Raw genomic sequence first — 20,419 nt, 5'->3', positions numbered from 1 at the left:
TTTGACACACGTCAAGACATTGAACAATGAATCTCTATTGGAAGGAGCAATCATTTATTTTCTTTCAAATTATTATTCAATTATTATCACCAGACCAAGTAGAAAATCGGTGATGACTATTCCATTCATCAGAATTAAACGAATTGAAAGAAATGGAGAAAGTTTGGATATATTTAAATTCATCAAACAACGAGGAAAAGAATATTTTGAAATGAATAAAAAGAAGAAGGCGATTGTCAAAACAATCAAAAGGAGAGAAAGGTCAAGAAGAAGAATGGAAACAATGCACTTACTTGAAGATTTATTGTTTAATGAAGGGATTTATGTTAAAGTGGAGAATGAAAGTGTGAATGGAGTTGGACCAAACTCAATGATTTATCATAACAAAGAAAAGAAAAGTATCAACTCAAAAGAAATCAGAGAAATTGGAATGAAAGTGATTAATTATATCACCAATGAACTTACAAATAAGAGCCAAGTAATAATCGAAAGAAATACAATGAACAGTGTCTTGAATTAATAAAACAATAAAATGAGTGATAAGCAAATAGAATAATTCATGAAAAGATCTTCTAAAAGATAATAAAATAAATTAAAAACATAACTTATAATGAAAGAAGAAATAAGTAATGAATTGTAATATTATTATTGAAAATGAATATAGATATATCTGATTGCATTTTGTAATGTTGATGATTTAATACTTCTGGTGCCATGTATTTTGGTGTTCCTACACCTTTTGTGAATGTCATATTTGTCATCATCATATTGATGTTTCTTGCACTTCCAAAATCCGTTAATTTACAATTAACTTCAATGTTATCATCAAGTGATACAACAAGGAAATTATCGGGTTTAATATCTCGATGTAATATTCCATTTGAATGAAGATATGAAATTCCTTTTGCTCCATCTATCATAAATTTGATTCTTATTTTCTTTGATATTTCTGTGATGTTTCTTTTATTCATTATATCTTGTATTGATCCATATTCTACAAAATCTGTTATCATACATATTTTATTAGGAATAAATACTGTTCCATAAAATTGAATGATATATTCATCTCGAAATTTATCTAATATTGCTACTTCTTTCTCAAATTCTTTCTTTTTATCTTCACTTTCTTCAACTTGTTTCATTTTCTTAATTGCTACTTTATTTCTTCTAAATTCTCCAACATAAACAACTCCAAATGGTCCTTCTCCTATTTTCTTTTCTTCTTTTATTTCATCTGGATCAAGTCGTGTTGATATTTCTGTTTCTCCTTCAATAGAAATACTTTTGATTGTTTCTTCTTGTGCTTTATTAAGTGTTTTACTAATTATCATTATTTTATCTTCGATTTTAGTTGTACATTTGATTGTAATGAATACTTCAAATTCACATGCATATCCTCCTTCAATTGTAATGACATTTGGTTTATTGTAATTGGATATTTCTCATTTTCTTCTTTACTACTTATTTGTATCTTCATCTTCTCTTTTTTATCATTTCCAATACAAATTAATTCTCGTGTTTCTTCTCCTTCTTGAAGTTCTATTTCTTTCTTATTTGTTAATATTCCATCTCAAAATGATATAAATTTGATATTTGATTGTGTTATTTTGAATATTGTCGTTTTTCTCTTGTTCTTTCTTTTCTCTTCTCTTCATTATGTAATTAGTAATTATTATTATCATTACAATTGTTATAATAATGATTATAACTATAATAATGATGATAATCATTATCACCCACCATATTATTTCTTTATTACATTTAGTTCTTTTTTTCATTCGTTCCATACCAAAATGAACATTTTAACATTTATTATTCTTTGCTTCTTTACATTTATTAATATCTAAATAGTAAATACATTCTTTATTTGTTAATATATATTCGTCTTTACAACTATTACATTCATTATTTATTGAATATGTTGTACAATTCTCTTTACATTTCGAACATTCTTTATTTATTAAATAATATCCTTCTGAACATTCTCTACATCCATATTCTTTATCTGTTTCTCCTTTACTTCATTTAAATTCTTTTATTGATTCACATTCTCCCAACCAATTCAATAAATATCCATCTGCATATGTTGTACATTTCATTCTTGGTGATGTTTCTATTCTATTTCATCATTGAAATTTCATTACACGATTGTCTATTATTGGTTCAACATAAAATTTAAACTATAAAAATGTCACAACTTAAATGTTCATTATAATAAATAATAATTAAATAATTAAGTATAAATAGAATTAGTTTCTATTATTCTATATTCATTACAGATAAATCAATTCCATTTATCTATTTATAATAATTCAAATGAATATGTTTTATTTTAGTAGGGTTAATGTTTAATAAAGTTATTCATATTTCTAATAACATTAATTTTAACTTCTTTAATAATATCAATTTATGTTTTCAATTCTTTAATTAATTTAATACTCTCTATATTTATTATTCTTTTATTTCAATTTATTATTCAACTTATTTTAACATTTCTTATTTATTCTATTCTTTATTTATTTATATTCATTTATTTCCATTGTTATTATGATATGAAACATTATTCATATCATTTATTAAATTAATTTTATTCTTTTTATTTATTATTCATATTTTATCATCGTGTTAATTTCTTTTATTAATTTTATATTGTGTCAATGAATATTTACAGTTACCTTATTCTCATTATACTTAAATTTAATTCATTTATTGTTACTAATGACACTATCATAATTGATATATCTTTCACTTCCACGAGATGATTTGTTTTATTTTCCAATTCTCTTTATTTAATATCACCTGTGTTTCATATAACGATTTCCAATATTCTAATGTAATATCGTTATTTGGGTACTATTTCATTTTTTGGGTCTTTCTTCTTTATTCTAATTTTCTTGTTAGAATCAAACATGATTTTATTTGTATTGATTCTGATTATTTCATTTTTATTAAATTTAATTCTTTCTTTTATCATTGTCATCATATATTTTAAGTACTTTATTCTTTCTAGTGCTTTAACTTTAATTCATTCTTCATCATATTCTTTTAATTTCATGATGCACTTTATTCTGTACAATTTCATTGACTAAATCTTCTATTCTATTAATTTTCTTTAGGATTTCTTTTATTTCATCAAATTTATCTCTTATTATTTTATTTTGGAGATAGAGGTGCATAACCATTGAAATCCTTTTCATATCATCTTGCAGATCCTGCATTCTGCTTCCTGACCATATCCATCTATTATTAATTTCCATTATTAATCGGTCAGTTTCTTTTCTTTTCCAGTAGTAATTAATGTTTGAACATTTTCTATTTTCATTTCTTTTATTTTATTGATGAGAGTGTTAAGATATTCTTCATCAATTTCTGTAGAGTTATTCTTTAATATGATGTTTTTTATTATAGAATTACACTCTACTCTTCTATTATATCATTTACTTTCACTTTAATGTATTGTTTAGTGCTTTCTTTTATTTTATGTGATATTTTAATATAATTAATATATTCTTTTTTATTATTGACATTGATGTTTATTACTTTTATTATACTTTCTATTTGTTCCCATCTTAATTTCTTATATAATTTCTTGTTTAACCAATTAATTGCAAAAACAATCCATCATTTCAATTAATTTTCTATTTCTTTCTTTTGTTGTATTTCTTCTTGTATTTTCATTATACTTTGTTTTTTATTTATTATTCTTGCAATTTTACATATTTCATTCATTTCTTTATTTGGTTTTGTTTTTAATTTCTTCTTCATTTGTTTTAATATTTTTCTTCTCAATCTTTTGTTTTTCTTTAAATTCTTCTTACAGCTTTACATTTATCTTTTTCTTTTTGATTGAATATATTTCTTGTTGAATGTTATACTCTTTTTCTTTTATCTTCTTATTTCTTGAGTATTTCTTCGTATTCTCCTTCTTTCCATTCGCTTCTTATTCTTTTTATTCTTTTTATATATCATTTATTGTTAGCCTTTTATATTTGTTATTTGTATTATCTTTATTATTATTGTATTTATCTTGTTTCTTATTTGTTTTTATTTGTATCTTTCTTCTTCTAATCCATTTTCCTTGTTATTTCATTTACTTTTATTATTGTTGTTATGTCAATTATTGTTATTGACATTCATTCTTTTATATGATGTTAAATTTCTATGTTTTGTTTGGTTTTCTTTACAAGACACAAATGTTTTACACAATATCCATGACATTAAAATTTGTTGTATTTCCTGCATTGGAAAAGGATGTTATTTTTGGAAAAGAAAAAAGAAAAACTTAAAATAAGAAAAAGCAAAATGCAATATTTAACACAAGAACAAGCAATTAAACTTGATGAAGAATTAATGGGAAAATACAAATATTCATTGGTACAACTAATGGAAATAGCTGGGTTAGCTGTTGCTCAAGTTGTAACAAAAGAATATCCAATTGAAAAAGGAAATAAGAGAGTTTTAATACTTTGTGGACCAGGAAATAATGGAGGAGATGGGTTGGTTTGTGGGAGATATTTATCCTTATTTGGATATGAAGTAACAGTTTTTTATCCGAAACAATCAAAAAATGAACATCTTCAACTTCTTATTAAACAATTAGAAATTCAAGATATTCCAGTTGTTACAGAACTATCTTCATTTGAGTATGATGCTATAGTCGATGCAGTTTTTGGATTTAGTTTTAAAGGACCAGTTAGAGGAATATTTAAAGACATTTTTAGTCATATTAATTCATTGAAAGTTCCAATTATTTCAGTTGATATACCATCAGGGTGGGATGTGGAACAAGGGTATCTTCAAGATGGGATTCAACGATGTGATGTTCTAATTTCTTTATCTGCTCCAAAATTAGGAGTGAAAAACTTTAAGGGAATTCATTATTTAGGAGGAAGGTTTATTCCTCTGGAATTAAAAGATAAACTTCATTTAATTCTTCCTTATAAAGAAAATGAATTAATTGTTAAAATCAATTGAGTTTTTATTCTGGATTTACATGAAGGTATTCTTTATAACTGTTATTTAGAAATATCATCTCTTCTTCTTCTATCTCTCCATCAAGAAACATTTCAGCAAAAGTTTTTTGCATTTCATCAAGCTCATCCATATTTTTAATGTAAGCCCTTTCTTCTTTACTTAAAGGTAATACATTTAAATTAATTTCATCCCTTGTAATATTACCGTTTTTGTACAATTCCAATATGTCTTTGTACCTCTCTGGTGGTGGTAATGGGTCTTTTGGATAAATACCTGACTTGAATATGTTATAAGCTTCCTTTGTAATTTGGTGGTTTTCTAAAAGTTCCTCATATTTTATTAATTCTTTTTCATAGTCAATATAGTCAAGGTATGATTCAATGCTGTTGAACCCTGGTACACATTCTTTTCCAATAATAATTCTTTGAGCTGGCTTAGTCGGATTACCTTTGATTTGTCTGTTGATAGGAAATATTGGTTTAGTGTTTATTGGTAATATCGGTTTAATAGTGATTGGTTCATTTTTAACTTCGTTTTGTTTTGGAAGTTGGATGTCTCTGGGATAGACTAGAGAAGATTCAGTTTTAGTATTAACTAAGTTTGGCTGAATTATATGTGGCTTGTGTTGAGATGAACTTATGGTATTTGATGAACTTGGCAGAAAATAGAAAGGAATTGATTGAAGAGGAATTAACTTTAATTGAACAATAATCAGGTCAAAAATGTTTACCAAAGTCAATGTTTTATCGTCTAATAATTGTTTCAAATTAAAAGAACCATCATTGTTCAACACGGAACAATGTGGCACATGAGGCAAGTTAAGTTTAATAAACGGCAATAATTTAGGATAAGTAGAAGGAATCTCCGCAAGAATAGGAAAATTGTATTGACAAACTTCATCGTTATAACGTAACTCTCCATACATCATTATAGTTCTTGTTATAGAGTCAAAGCAAAGAGATAAATGATGTTTATTTACCACTTCAACAACCTCTTTTATTACAACGTCTTTGCTATTGTAATTAGTGACGCTGGTTGTGAGGTAATCCTTAAGTAAATTTTCACTTAACATAAATTAATGGTTCTCGTAGTTCTTAGAATTTTGTAGTTCTATTAAGACTATGTTTATAAGGTATTTTAACAGTTTTATTTTTTATATTTTGCTTCACCAGTTATAACATCATTCTGATGAAAAAAAACTATAAGATATGATAATTTTATTATACAGATATAAATTACAAAAAAATATCAAATAATAAATATTTTGTCATTTTGTTATTATTATTAGTAAGAAGTGATTATTTCAATTTCTTCAATACCTTATACTGATATTTTATATTTATTTTATATGATATTACAATTAGATTGTTCTTCTAACGTGCTGCCAGAATTTCCTGTGTAAAACATTAAGTCTTTCATATTTTTGATTATTATTGTTCGTAGGATATTGGAAAAGTCTAAAATTAATTTCAGTACTTTTAATCTTCTTGTTGATTCTTTATGTATTAATCAATTTATTGATAATATTACAGGTATTATTTCTACATATATTAATTCTCTATTATTTCTTAATTTCTCTTGTAATTCTTTGTATTTATTTATTTCGTGAATGTAATTTAATTCTAAATTATTATCCTGACATATAACAACATCTATAATATATCATTTCTTTTCTTTCATATTTTGATAATATATATCTTATCTTCTAGCATGGAATGAATTATCACTAACCAATAAATCTTTATTGTAAGTTATTATCATTTCATCATTATTAATACATTTAGGAGGATTATTAAAATCAAATGAATCAAATTCATTAAAATGGATAATTAATAAACGTTTAAATATTTGTTTACAAACATAATCATGTTTTAATATTTGATTCTTTTTCATTACATCCTAACAATATATGACTAATAGATGCTATTGTGTTATGACAATGTTTACAATATTTTAAAGCATCATTTTTGAGTATTTTTGCTTTAATATTTCCTGTTATACTTGTACCTTCTTGCATCTTTACTATTTGGATGAATGTATTTCTTTTTATATTTAATGACATCCATGTGGCTACTGTTAATTTCTTATCATTGAAAGTGCCATTTGTACATCTTATGTATTCACCACATTTCTTTTCTTTCCATTCATTTAAATATCTATCATTTAGTTCATTATTTATCAATTCAAATACTTTCTTTACATCATATTTTCTTTCATTTGTTTCTATTATCTCCATTAATTCATTCAAACTAATCTTCTTACCAAATGCTTTCTTCATTCTTTTATTTATTCCATTTGGATTTTCTTTTATTGCTTCTATCATTTCTCCTATTTCTGTGTTTGATATTTGTATTTTAAATATATTCTTAATAATTCTTTACCATAAGAAGAGATATAAACTATAATAAATAATAAATAATAATAATAAATAATAAAAATTTGAAGTAAAAAACAAAAAATACTTTTAATACAAAAGAAAACAATGAGTGAACCTCATCAAAACATTCCCCTTTCCCAATTATTATCACAAAATTCTCAAAATACAGCCAACTCAAGACTAACTTCTATTCGTGGTATACAACCTTCACAACCAAAAATTCAATTTGCACCAAATATTCGAGCAGCAGGATTTAAGCCAGAAGCAAATAATGGGAATGAAGGACGAACAAAATTGAAAGTTAAAAAAGAACAACCAAAAATTAAGAAAACAACAATTACACCAACTCCACGAGTCTTCAAACCACGACCAGTTGCACATGGAAATGGTGGATTAGGAATAAGTAATTTAATGATGACAGCAGGAGAAGATATAGGGATGAAAGAAGAGAATAAAAAAGACAAAAAGAAAGAATTATTATTAAACCCTGAATTAGACTTTGATCCTTGTAATCCAAACCATCCAATTACACTTCCATTAAGAGACCCAGAAGAAGAAATAAATGGGGAAAAAGAACAAATAAGTGAACCAGTTTTAGACAAAGAAAAAACATATTATACACCACTTGAAACAATTGAAGAAAATCCAACATTTATTAATAATCCATTACATAGTGAAAGTGGAATATTATATGATGAATATATTATGATGCAAATACCATCAGTTTTACCTATTCAAAAAGGAGTAGAAATAGAAAATGAAAATAATAATGTTGAAAAGAAAGAAGAAGATAAAGAAGATAAAATTCATGAGGAAAGTAATATTAAATTAGTTGAAAATCCATTAAAAGGAATGTCAGGATATATTGGAACTATTCAATTTAGAAAGAGTGGAATTGCAATGATGAGAATTGGAGGAATTACTTATAAATTAACAAAAGGAACAAAACCACATTTTTTAGAAGAAGCAACAGTAGTTTCATTACCAAAGAAGTCAGTATATCGATTAGGGAATATTTCTCAACATGTAGTCATGATACCAGAACTTGAAGATTGTTTAAATTTGATGTGAAAAAGAAGATGAATTAAAAAAAGAATAAATTTTTATGTTTTGTTTTTCATTATTTCAATTGGTTTTTATATTAATATAAAAACCAATTAATTAATTTAAATTATTGAAAGAAGAAATCACAATCAGAAATAATTTCTGCTAATATTTCATTGCATCTTGTTACTTTTGTTACTGCTCCTTCTACATCATTATTCTTTGAATTTGGTTGAACAACTATTTCATTTGTTGATCGAATAATTGCTGGTCCAATACAAACACTCATAGCATGAACATTCATTAATGTAACATTTTCATTTTCAACAGTTTTCTTAATAACATGAATAAGGAAATCAGCCAATTTAAAATACATTGGTTTCATATGTTCTTTCATAACTTTTTTAATTTCATCTTTTTCATCAGGAGAACCTTTAACAATTTTAATAAATAAATCAACAACTTCTGGTGAAAATAATGGTTCTGACATATCCATAAAGAATTTCTTAAATGTTGCTGCTATATCATGAACTGCATATTCATTAAATGAATTAAAATGGTCAGGCATTTGATCTAATACATGTGCTAATCTACTAACTTTATTAGACGCTCCATTCTTTCTAAAAATTCCTTCTGTTTGTAAATTATTTGGATTCATTAAATATTCACCTAATGCTTTAATACATAATGGAACACCTGTTGTATTTCCTTCTCTTTCTAAAATATCTTCTAATGATCCACCAAATAATTTAGGTGGAGAATGAACAAAGAATACTTCTCTTAATAACAAGAATAAATTACGTGCATCATCTTCATTTGGTATAATAAATGATGTAGTAAAATCAAAAACTTTTGATCCAATATTAAATTTATTTCCAATACAATTACTTACACTAAATCCATTTCCAGTTAATGGTATTTCAGTTAAAATATGATATTTTTCTAAAGAATCCATTTTACTTACATAAATAATATCATTCATAATAAAAAGTGTAGCTTCAAATTTAATAGTTTCTAAATCATTATTTTTTAATACTTCAATATCTTTCATAAGTTCACCACTTGCTTTTAATTTTGCTTCTTCTTTTTGTCTATTTGTTCTTTTTTGTAATTTAGGTCTTAAAGAAGTTGAATGTTTTTTTTCTGTAAGATGATTTGAAGAACCAAAACTAACTGATTGTGTATTTGTTTTAAGATTAGGTGGATAATTATCAATATTTGGTAATATTTCTACTGTAACTCTTGTTTCTTTTAAAAATCTTTTTTCTTCAATATTACCTATTTCCTTTCCTAATTTTAAATAAACTTCAACAACTGATGGTGTTTTAGTAAATTCTTTTTTAATTTTAAGTAAAAGTGATGAAAATTCAGTTGTTTCATTAGTTTTAATTGTTATTTCTTTATTATTCATTTGTTCACTTTTAATAGTATCATGAAGTATTATATTAATATTATTTAATTCTTTTAATGCTTCTTCTAATGGTTCTATTTCTTCTTTATATTCTGATAATTTTTCTACAGCTTCTTTCATTACTGTAAGTAATTTTATTAAATTACTAAAATGTTGAATTCTTGGAAAACTTTGAAGAAGATATCTAAATGCATATGTTTGTCCTTTTGATAATGTTTCATATACTTCTTTAAAATATGGATTTTCTTTTTCATAAAACACTGTAGCCATAACAACTGCTCCTTGTAAATTAATTTCTTTATATGCTTCTAAAACTCCTTCACAATATTTTTTTACAACTTCTCCAACTCCAGAAACTTTAGGAAATGTTCCATAAATATCATTTAATCCATTTTTAAATTGTGTTTCTAAACTAAGAATTGATGTAAGTGAATTATAATAATTTTTATATGGATATTCTCCTAAAATTTTAAATTTTCCTTGTGCTCTTAATTCATCTAAATAATATATTAATGTCTCTATATTTTCTACATAATGAATTTGTTTTTCATGTAAATTTAAAAATGATGAATTATATTGTTGAAACTTTGTTGCACTAAATGCTTTATATGTTAAATATCTTTTATGATATAAAAATCCTCGAATTATACTTTGTGCTTTAACTACTTTTTCTAAACTTTCTTCTGAATTAAAACGATATCCAATATCATTAACAATATTTGTCTATTATTTATTATTTGTTTTATATGACCTTTTTTTTTAATCTATTAATAAAACAAACTAATAACAATATTTCACTTTTAGAAACTGGCATTGTTTGGTATATTTCTGATCGTTGAAGGTCAGTTGTTAATTGATTCATAAATACAATAGAATACCCTTTATTCCTTACATTTAATAATTCTAATATATTCTTTAACATCCCAAGATAAATTGCTCGTTTAGTTTCTGATCTTGTATTACTTAATTCTTGTACAATTGTTCTTTGTTCTTCACTTGGAGTTTCAAGGAGTTTACCAATATACTTATCTATGACACTAAGCATGATGAAATGAATTAGCAAGTTGTTTTCTTAAGAAACTAAACTAAAAATTAATTAAACTAAAAACCAAACTCTTATTTTGTTCTAAATATTGAAAAAAAAGGGTATTTAAAGACTTTTCTTTCTAAAAAGAGACTTTTCCTTCAAACCGTTTTTTCTTTTTTAATATCTTTTCTTTTTCTTTAATCAAATAACTCTTAATTTCACTTCTTCATTCATGAGTAATAAACCTTTATCTTCTTCTACAAAAAAAACTTCATTACAGCCTATTAAAATTAATAAAGCCCCTCTAACAAAACCTATTACTAAACCAAAGAAAGGTAAAAAAACTATTTCTGATCCTATTTATTTACAATTATTGAAAATACAACAAATGTGTGATGAAACACCTCAATCAAATGAAAAGAAACCTTCTAAACCTCTTGTAAAAAAACCTTCTAAACCTCTTATAAAAAAACCTTCTAAACCATCCAAATCTGATGAAAAGTCATCATTAAAAGAATCACAACTTATAGAAGAAAAATCATTAAAAGAATCAAAGTCTGTTGAAAAACAACAAACTCAACCTATTGAATCTCCTCCTACAAGTCAACCTATACATTATCAACATACCTTACAAAACCCTATACACAAACCAATATCTATTAAAGAGGAACCTCAAAAATATTCTACTCCTTTTGTAAAATTATCTCCTTCTCAACAACAACAACAACAGCAATATGGATATAATTTTATATCATCTAATTATCCTTACTCAATAAATTCTTCTTCTTTACCTTCTTCTTCTTCACAACCATCATATTACAATCAATATACAACATATCCAAATATATACCAAACACCATTTAATGGATATTCTTCTATCAACCAACAACCTATATCATATTATTCATCACCCTTTGTTTCAACATTTCAAAATACTTCTCTAATTCCAAACCTAGTTTCACCACACCAAGTTGTTAATAACCAAAACCCACAAAATGAGTATGAACAAAGTCATCAATTAACTAATAAATATAAAGCAGAACATAATAGGTATAAACAAGAAACACCAAAACCAATAAGTTATGGGGGAAATACCACAAAGAAACCAAATACATTATCATCAACTTCAAAACCCAAAATAGTACCAGTTCAAGGTACTAAACCATATCATAAAAGAGAGTCAATATTTAAAGAAGAAGAACCCCAAATTGAACTAAAACAAAAACAATATCCTAAAGTTAAGGATGAGTATTATAAAAAACCAAAAGCACCAAAAGATATTAAAACAGTTACTGAAAAATCAAATAATGAAAGTGAAAAGAAAATAACACATTCACATCATCCAATAAAAAGTCAAATGACAAAGAAACCAAAAGATAAGTTTTTTATAGACTTTTATGATGGAGTTAATAAATTAAAAGAAGTTGAACCAACTCAAAAACAACCAGAAATTAATTTGAAGGATGAAAATGATAATTTAATTGGAACATCACAAGAATTAGAAAAACACTATTTTAGAATTAAAGGAGAAGCAAAGTCATCAGAAGTTAGACCATTACAAGTACTTTATAAATCATTAAATTATGTATTAACAAAATATAAAGAAAATAAGAAATATGATTATATTTGTGATCAATTAAAAGCAATTAGACAAGACTTAACATTACAACATATTGAAAATGAATTTTCAATTCAAGTATATGAAATACATTCAGATATTTCATTAGAAAATGTTTGTTTTTTCTTTTTAAATACATTAATATACTTAATAATTTTATTAACAAATAAAATTAATTAATATTAACTTATATTAGAATGATGTTTCTGAATTTATTCAATGTGCATCAGCACTAAAACAGTTATATAAAAAATTTGGTTATTCAAATGATAATCCAAAAGTAATTTTTTATATATCAGCAATGATTCTTTGTAATATGGATTCAAAAAATGTTTCTCCAATTACTAATTATTCATTATTAAGAGAAATTCCAATAGAAATATTAATAAATCCAAATATTCAATTTGTATTAAATGTAAAACGAGCATTTGATAATGGAGAATATTTTACATATCTTAAATTATTTAAAGAAGCTATTCCTAAATTTAAAGTAATAATGAAACTTGCAATAGAAAAAGTTAGATTAAAAGGTCTTATGCTTTTATTTATGTCTATTGGTGGAGTTATTGAAGTTAATGATGTTATGGATTTTCTTTCATTCTCAAATGAAGAAGAATATCATGAATTTATATCAAAATATCCATTAATTTTAGATGCTAATGGAAAAATTCAATGTACTGAAACATTAAAAAATATTTCTAAAAGTTAAAAAGAAAGAAAGAGAGAGAGAGAAAGAAAGATATGAATTAAAATAAAATGTAATTTATTAATTTCTTTAAATTTAACGTCTTTAAAAATATTGTAATTTAAATTAATAAAAAAGAGTTAAAAATTATTTCTTTGGAAGGTATTTGGCAAGCCAATCAAAGACTTGAGCATGCCAATCAATAGAATTGTATGGTCGTAATACCCAATGATTTTCTTCAGGATAAATAACTAATTTACTTTCAATATTCTTTCTTTGTAATGTAACAAATTGTTGATATCCTGCAACAACATCAATTCTATAATCTGAACCTCCATGAATAGTTAGTTGAGGAGTATTATATCCATTAACATAATTTAATGGACTATATTTCTTATAATAAGTATCATCTTCATACATTGGATATCCAAACTCAGTTTCAAGGAAATACATTTCATCCATATAATAATAACTACCTTCAGAATCCATAATACCATCATGACAAATAATACATTTGAATCTACCTGTATTTTGACTATTAATCCAATTCATCATATATCCTCCATAACTTGCTCCCATAGCACATGCATTATCTATATCAACTAATGGCTCACTAGTTTTTAAATAATCCATTCCTTTCATTAAATCTTCAAATGGCCATCCTCCCCAATTCTTTCTAATTGCTTTTAAAAATGCATCTCCATAACTTCCTGATCCATGGAAATTGGGTGCAAAAACAATATAACCTTGTGCTGCTATAACTTGTGGATTCCATCTATAATGGAAATTATTAGTCCATGGTGATTCTGGTCCTCCATGTGTATATAAAATTACTGGATATTTTGTGTTTGTTTTCATATTTGGTGGGTAAGTAATAAATGCATGAATTTGATCATTATTTGCTCCAGTGTAATGAATTTCTTTATATTCTCCAAATTTAATTGTAGAAAGAACTTCTTGATTAATGTGAGTGATTTGTTTAATAACTTTATTTTCATAAAGGAATAATTCTTGTGGAAGAGTAAATGAATTATATTCATAAATTATTCCTGTTGTTGTAAAAACAAATGAACCAGCAGTACCTTTTTGTGTAATAATATTAACGTCTTCACGAGTTAATTCTGACTTAGATGTATCTAATCCTACAATATATACATTTCCTTCAATTTGAGTAGAAAGATGCATATAATTACCAACAACTTTCATTGGTGCACTAAATGATAAATCAATATTTCCAGTAATATCTCTAATTACTTTTTGATTAAAATCATATGATTTTAATACTGATTTATCACTTTCATCTTTAGGTGCTGACATTGAAAGATAATATAAAAGACTTCCATCATTATTAAATAATGGTTGATTATCATATCCTTTATTATTAGTTGTGATACAATTCCATTCTAATGGATTTTCAAATGTTGCATAATAAACGTTATTATCTAATGATGATGCTGGATTCTCTAATAAAATAGAAAATGCAATCATTGTTCCATCTGGACTAATATCATATTCTTCATTTCCTCCAAATGGACGTGCAGGACAATCATATTTCTTATCATTCATTATATCTTTAAATGTAATTGAGTTATCATCTTCTTCTTTAAAAGTAAATAAATGTTGGAATTGTCCATCCCAATAAGTGTCCCATCTTCTTATCATCAATTGATCATATACTCTATAATTTTGTTTTTCTAATTCAATAAATTTATTTGCTGATTCTTCAAGAGTCATTCCTGGGAAAACAGTCATTGATGCAAGTCCTCTTAATTTACCACCAACAGAAATCATTTTAAATGTATCAATAGAAATAGGTGTAGAAGTAATGTCTACAATCTTGTCATTCTCTATTTTTCCAATCTGTCCATTATGAAGCAAATAAACACCTTCATTAAGACAAACAAAATTAGAAAATGATTCTTCACTATATGGAATTAAATCAACTGGTTCAGTTTCAGTTAATGTTAATTTCTTTAATGAATGTTTTGTTTTATTTTCTTCTTCAAACCATTGACTTGTTGTATAATATACTACTCCATTTAAATGACATCCAAGTGATAATTTTTGAAGTTTTACTAATGTCTCTGCATCTAATACTTTAGCATAACTAAGTGCAATAATGGCTACTAACAGTATTATTCGCATATTCTAATTTTCAAGTTCTTTTACTTAAATAAATAGTTTAGAAAAGTAACTATGTTTGGAATTTTGAATATCATTTTTTTAGGATTATTTTTTGTTATTGTAAAAGTGAAATAAATCATCAAAAAATAAAAAAGAAATAAAAATCGATCTTTTTGATTGAAATTTAAATAATAAAAAATATAATATAATTATAATATAATTTTAAAATAACAAAATCAAGAGAAGAACGTTGTTTTATTTAGATCTTCATTGGAGTGACTTATTAGTAATGAATAAAATCAATGAACTAACAACATTACTTGAAGAGGTATTGTCTAAGAATTATCATATACCATCTGGAAACCAAATATGGGTAAGAGCAATTAATAATATTAAACGATATGAAATTGTATATTTTTTGATTATTCTTGTAGTTCAATTATTGTTTTTGTTAATTGACAAAGAATTATTATTACCAACTTTTATTATATTAGTTATTCCAATCTTTGCATTATTTGTTAACCCTTATTTAAAAATCTTCTATTGTCAAACTTCTTTATATCCAACGTTAGTGCTTCTTGCAATAATGGTTTCTTTTTATTATAAATGTATAGGAATGTTTTCAGTAGATGTTTCTTTATCATTGATACTAATTTTTATTCATATGACTTCTTTCGATTCATCTCAATTTAATTTATAATATTTTTACTTTTTTTCGTATTTTTTTTTTTGTAACTCATCTTAGTACTTAAAACTATTAATGAATTGTAATGAAAATAAGGATTATTTCTTATAAAAAGGTTTGAATATGATTTGTCTTCATTTATTATGTAAGGAGATTGATTTTTTGAAAACAACTTTTCAATTAAAATTAAATTTTAGAAATGATATTTTTTTAGATTTGTTAATCCTTCAATAAGTAGAATGATTTTAATTTTAAATTGTTAGACAAAAATACTCTCTTCATTCAAATTTAATAAACCATTTGATAATTTTTATATAGAATAATAATATGTGTTGATAAAGTTTTCATATAACATTCTTTTAAAAATATTTTTATTTTCAGTTTAATTTAGGAATAAATAAAAATTATTTTTATTTTTCAAAATATAGTTTTTTTAAATTGGAATTTTCTTAGTTCATGATATTTTTTATAATGACTTTTAAGAATAATATAATTTACTCAATTGAATTGCTATTAATAAGAGAATAGCATAAAACATTCAAGGATTAAGTTGGATCTATTACAATTTCTTTAAGTTAAAACTTTCTTAATTATAGCATACATGAAAAAAATATGCTTTTCTACAAAAACCAATTCTATTCTAATGTTTTTTTTTCTAATAGATAAGTTAAAATAAAAGAACCTCTAATTCCTTTACATTTTAGAATGAACTTTTTTATATTCAATAAATATAAATTATAAATAGAGTTATTAAAAAAAATTATCAATAACAAGTTAAGTCTTATTATTTTGATAATGACTCTTCTGACAAATCATTAAAATCAAACACTCTTAGTTTTTTCTTATCAAATAATTCTGGTTTTTGGTATATTCGTTGTAAGGTTTTATAACCAAGGGTTAGAATTTCATTTTTAGTGAGTATCTTCTTGTTATAAGTAATATAAAAATCTCCACTTATTCCACCATGTTCTTCAACAAAATTATGAACAAAACAGCATTCATTTAATGCTGCAAGGTCCTGAAGAAAATGAAATAGCTCAAATCTTCTTTCAAAATTTAGTCTTGGAATTTTTTGATTAATTTCATTAGAAGATGATTTACTTCGTTGTTGAAAAATCCTTTTTTTAATTATTGAATACGTATCAATAATATCACCATCTATTGTTTGTATTCTTTTCACTTTAGGAAATAATAAAGTTTTTGATGGTATTTTATTGGGAAAAGAAATAGTAAATTTGAAGCATTTAGACATCAAAGAAAGTAAAGTAGCAGTCAAACATGAATGGTTATTAGACAATTTATATTGTCTTCTTTTATCACTTTTTTTCATAATGAAATATTTTAAAAAAAATTGTTTAAAAAATGAAAAATTCAACAATATCTCTTTATTGAGGAATAAAAAAAATAAATTTTTTAAGTAAGACTTTTAATAGAATAAATATATAATAAATATATTCTATATTCTCCTATGAAAAAGTGTTATTATTAATTTATGTAAATGAATATTCGATTGTTTGTCAATGTTTGAATATATTATGATTATTTTAGATAATTATTTCCATTTCTTAAATACTTAACCTATTAAGTCTTATATATTTTTAATGTTGTACTAACTAATTTTATATAACTTTTATAAGATAATTCTGATGAATATACATCTTTCATAGTCTTTCATCTTCTTTATTAATATTTCTGATTTTTACATTTCTGAACATTATTAATTAATACTGTTTCATATTACAATAATGGTTATTGAAATTATAATGTTAATTTGTTTAATTAAAATAATAAAAACAAATATAATATTTAATTGAATTAAGTTAGTTAGATAATTACATACATCATTTAATTTTACTTAATTGAATAACCATGAATCTAATTAAGAATATTCTATTATTTATTTTTAGTAGTATTTTGATAAATATAGCTTTGTTGTGTCAATAATTTGAGCTAAATTAATTTTATCATATTTATGGAGATAAATAAAACCATAAACTAAAGTTACTTATCTTCTATTCTTTAAATAAAATAAAGTTATTTTTAAGCTTTTATCTTTAATAATTTCTTATTATAAAATTTGGGATTTCATTCTTTTTTTAATAACCCTTCTACCTTTGTTATTACTCCTCCATTTTATTTAATAATTTTAATTGATTTACTTTATTCCTTTGTTGGAATTTTAAAAACCTTTTTATGTTTATATTTTATTGAAATTATTTGTTTAAAGTATATTTATTTCAATCATTTTTATGGAAAAAAAAACTTTTTACTAATCCAATGAAGTGTTTTAATAAAGGAGAAATATTTGTTAGTATTTTGTAATTTTTTTTCATAACAACATTTTCGTTCTTTGGGATTTATCCTGTTATTCTTATTGAGTGTATTTTTTGAATTTTAAGTTATTTGTCCTTTGAAGTTTTTTCCTTCTAAAAATACTTTTTATTGATTTCTAAAAAAAAAGATATAATTGTGATATTAACACCTTCATTTACCACTCATTTCTTTTTTATTTTTCATCTTCCTCATTGAATTTGTTCAAGTATTTTTATTTACTTTTCAATTGGTTTAGTAAAGATTGACTGAAAATTACATGGTATATAATTCTTTGTAATATAGCATGGCTCTGACTTCAACTCCGATTGGTCAGCACAAAAATTGATACCTTCAATCAATGAGCTTTGAATAGTATATTCATTTTCTATTTCTAATAAACGTTCTATAATATTATCTAAATTCCCTTTTCTAGAAAAATATTCTTCTTCAATCAATCCTGGATTAATATTAGGAAAACTTGCCATTAAACATTCTATTTCATTTTGCCTCATAAACTGGCTCATTCAGACTCATCTTTTTTGCTGTTTTAATGTATTTAAATGGCAGACATAATCACATGTCTTTTAATCAAATAACAATCTCGGTATTTTATGTTTTGACATACTCTAGAATTTCGTTAAAATCTCATTTTTTAAGGTGTTTAAATTTTTTCATTCACAAAAATCTCACAACTTTGAAATAAACCATATCTTTTTAATATAAAAACTATTCAATATAAAAATAAAAAATACTTAACCAAAGAATCTTCAACAAACGAATCAATAAAATTATGTCAATTTCACCTCATGATTCTTTTGTTCCTCAATACCCCCTTTCTCCCGGTTCATCACAATCTACGTCATCATCTCCATTACCATCAGACCGTTTAGTATATACTAAAAAACAAAGGAAACAATACACAATAACTAAAAAAAGAGAAGTTTGGACTGATGCTGAACATGCTAAATTTGTTGAAGGTCTTGCTCTCTTTCATAAAGACTGGAAAAAAATTAAAGAGTATATTGGAACAAAAACAGTTGTTCAAATTAGAAGTCATGCACAAAAGTACTTTCTTAAATTAAATAAAACAGCACCACCACAACCATTTACCTTAACTCCATTAAAAAATTTCTCAGTCCAACAAAGTATAATAAAAAGTAATAGTTGTCCTCCTTCACCTCAGTTTCATGATCACATTGGAGACTCTACAAATGGTATATCTTCTGCATTTTCTCCTGTGAGGGATTATGCTGATTATATTCAAATAGATGGACTTCTTGGTTTGTTATTTTGTTATTTAATTACTTTGGATTTATGTTATTAATTATTCATAGAAAAACCACATCCTCAATATTCTACACACACCTCTCCTTCGTTTAATTATGCATCTTTTTCATCTAATTGGATGAAACCTTCTTTTTAGAGAATGTAAGGAAATTGTATTGCTAGTTCAGTCATTTTAAGGTTTCTTTCAGTATAAAATATTTATGTAATTTTGTTATTTCCTTTTTTTAAATAATGTTTGAAGAATAATACAGTCTATTTCAATTACCAAAAGTACATTTGTTCGTGACTAAGTTATTTTACTTTTATTTTATATAATTGGATTAATCTTTCATTTTTATTTTTGGATTTTTAAATATAAAATTAAATAAGTAGTTAATAACTGATAAAATTCAATCCTGTATAGAGTCTAGTAATAATGTTATAATTATTATCAATTGTATTATTTATTATCAATTTTAACTTGTTAGTAAATGCCTAATTATTACAAACATTAAGAAAACAAACTCTTTCTTCCTTCTAATCTTCTTAATGTCAAGGTATAATATTGAAGAAAAATTTTAACAATATTTTATCAGTAATACAATAAAATAATGTCACATAAAATTATTTTATTTAATCTTTTAATATCAGTGAGTTTTAGAGTGATAATATTGACAAAATGACTGTTATGATAGTCTAATATAAATCTTGATAGTCTTTATTATCATTATTTTTCAATACCAGTAATTTTTATGAACAACATAATTGTTAAATTGAAAAATATCATTTTAATAGAATTTGAAAAGGACCAAACAAAAAATAGTATATAAATAATAAGAAGTTATTGTTTGGTTCAACTCTTCTATTCTTTATGTTCTAATTAATAAAATTACTT

General features: G+C 24.1%; 9 protein-coding genes across 9 annotated transcripts, besides 4 other annotated features; 4 read left to right on the top strand and 5 right to left on the bottom strand.

The window, feature by feature from the left end:
- Positions 1–605: 605 nt before the first annotated feature.
- On the bottom strand, positions 606–1,331 carry EHI_136500 (protein kinase domain containing protein; the record flags this gene model as incomplete). Its single annotated transcript, XM_650136.2, has 1 exon — positions 606–1,331. One exon carries the CDS (start codon positions 1,329–1,331, stop codon positions 606–608), a length of 726 nt encoding a protein of 241 aa, XP_655228.2.
- Positions 1,332–2,219: 888 nt separating this feature from the next.
- Positions 2,220–2,538: a repeat region.
- A 126-nt stretch (positions 2,539–2,664) lies between these two features.
- Positions 2,665–3,693: a repeat region.
- Positions 3,642–4,253: a repeat region.
- Positions 4,254–4,302: 49 nt separating this feature from the next.
- On the top strand, positions 4,303–4,974 carry EHI_136490 (uncharacterized protein; the record flags this gene model as incomplete). Its single annotated transcript, XM_650135.2, has 1 exon — positions 4,303–4,974. One exon carries the CDS (start codon positions 4,303–4,305, stop codon positions 4,972–4,974), a length of 672 nt encoding a protein of 223 aa, XP_655227.2.
- A 4-nt stretch (positions 4,975–4,978) lies between these two features.
- EHI_136480 (uncharacterized protein) lies at positions 4,979–5,902 on the bottom strand (the record flags this gene model as incomplete). Its single annotated transcript, XM_650134.2, has 1 exon — positions 4,979–5,902. One exon carries the CDS (start codon positions 5,900–5,902, stop codon positions 4,979–4,981), a length of 924 nt encoding a protein of 307 aa, XP_655226.2.
- A 311-nt stretch (positions 5,903–6,213) lies between these two features.
- Positions 6,214–7,359: a repeat region.
- A 97-nt stretch (positions 7,360–7,456) lies between these two features.
- Positions 7,457–8,422, top strand: EHI_136470 (uncharacterized protein; the record flags this gene model as incomplete). The annotated part of the gene is made up of 1 exon (XM_650133.1): positions 7,457–8,422. The coding sequence occupies one exon, from the start codon at positions 7,457–7,459 to the stop codon at positions 8,420–8,422; it is 966 nt and encodes a 321-aa protein (XP_655225.1).
- A 100-nt stretch (positions 8,423–8,522) lies between these two features.
- On the bottom strand, positions 8,523–10,851 carry EHI_136460 (uncharacterized protein; the record flags this gene model as incomplete). The annotated part of the gene is made up of 2 exons (XM_650132.1): positions 8,523–10,529; positions 10,588–10,851. The coding sequence occupies 2 exons, from the start codon at positions 10,849–10,851 to the stop codon at positions 8,523–8,525; spliced, it is 2,271 nt and encodes a 756-aa protein (XP_655224.1).
- A 214-nt stretch (positions 10,852–11,065) lies between these two features.
- Positions 11,066–13,160, top strand: EHI_136450 (SAC3/GANP family protein; the record flags this gene model as incomplete). Its single annotated transcript, XM_650131.1, has 2 exons — positions 11,066–12,565; positions 12,648–13,160. The coding sequence occupies 2 exons, from the start codon at positions 11,066–11,068 to the stop codon at positions 13,158–13,160; spliced, it is 2,013 nt and encodes a 670-aa protein (XP_655223.1).
- A 104-nt stretch (positions 13,161–13,264) lies between these two features.
- Positions 13,265–15,281, bottom strand: EHI_136440 (dipeptidyl-peptidase, putative; the record flags this gene model as incomplete). Its single annotated transcript, XM_650130.2, has 1 exon — positions 13,265–15,281. One exon carries the CDS (start codon positions 15,279–15,281, stop codon positions 13,284–13,286), a length of 1,998 nt encoding a protein of 665 aa, XP_655222.1. The 3' UTR covers positions 13,265–13,283.
- Positions 15,282–16,729: 1,448 nt separating this feature from the next.
- On the bottom strand, positions 16,730–17,275 carry EHI_136430 (uncharacterized protein; the record flags this gene model as incomplete). Its single annotated transcript, XM_650171.1, has 1 exon — positions 16,730–17,275. One exon carries the CDS (start codon positions 17,273–17,275, stop codon positions 16,730–16,732), a length of 546 nt encoding a protein of 181 aa, XP_655263.1.
- Positions 17,276–19,048: 1,773 nt separating this feature from the next.
- On the top strand, positions 19,049–19,582 carry EHI_136420 (Myb family DNA-binding protein, SHAQKYF family; the record flags this gene model as incomplete). The annotated part of the gene is made up of 1 exon (XM_650169.2): positions 19,049–19,582. The coding sequence occupies one exon, from the start codon at positions 19,049–19,051 to the stop codon at positions 19,580–19,582; it is 534 nt and encodes a 177-aa protein (XP_655261.2).
- Between the last annotated feature and the right edge of the window lie 837 nt (positions 19,583–20,419).

The sequence above is a fragment of the Entamoeba histolytica genome, genomic scaffold (genome assembly GCF_000208925.1).
Source record: "Entamoeba histolytica HM-1:IMSS scf_1104750518387 genomic scaffold, whole genome shotgun sequence".
Taxonomy (NCBI): domain Eukaryota; phylum Evosea; order Mastigamoebida; family Endamoebidae; genus Entamoeba; species Entamoeba histolytica.
Note: the sequence above shows the minus strand (reverse complement) of the source record. Positions and strands in the feature narration are given on the sequence as shown.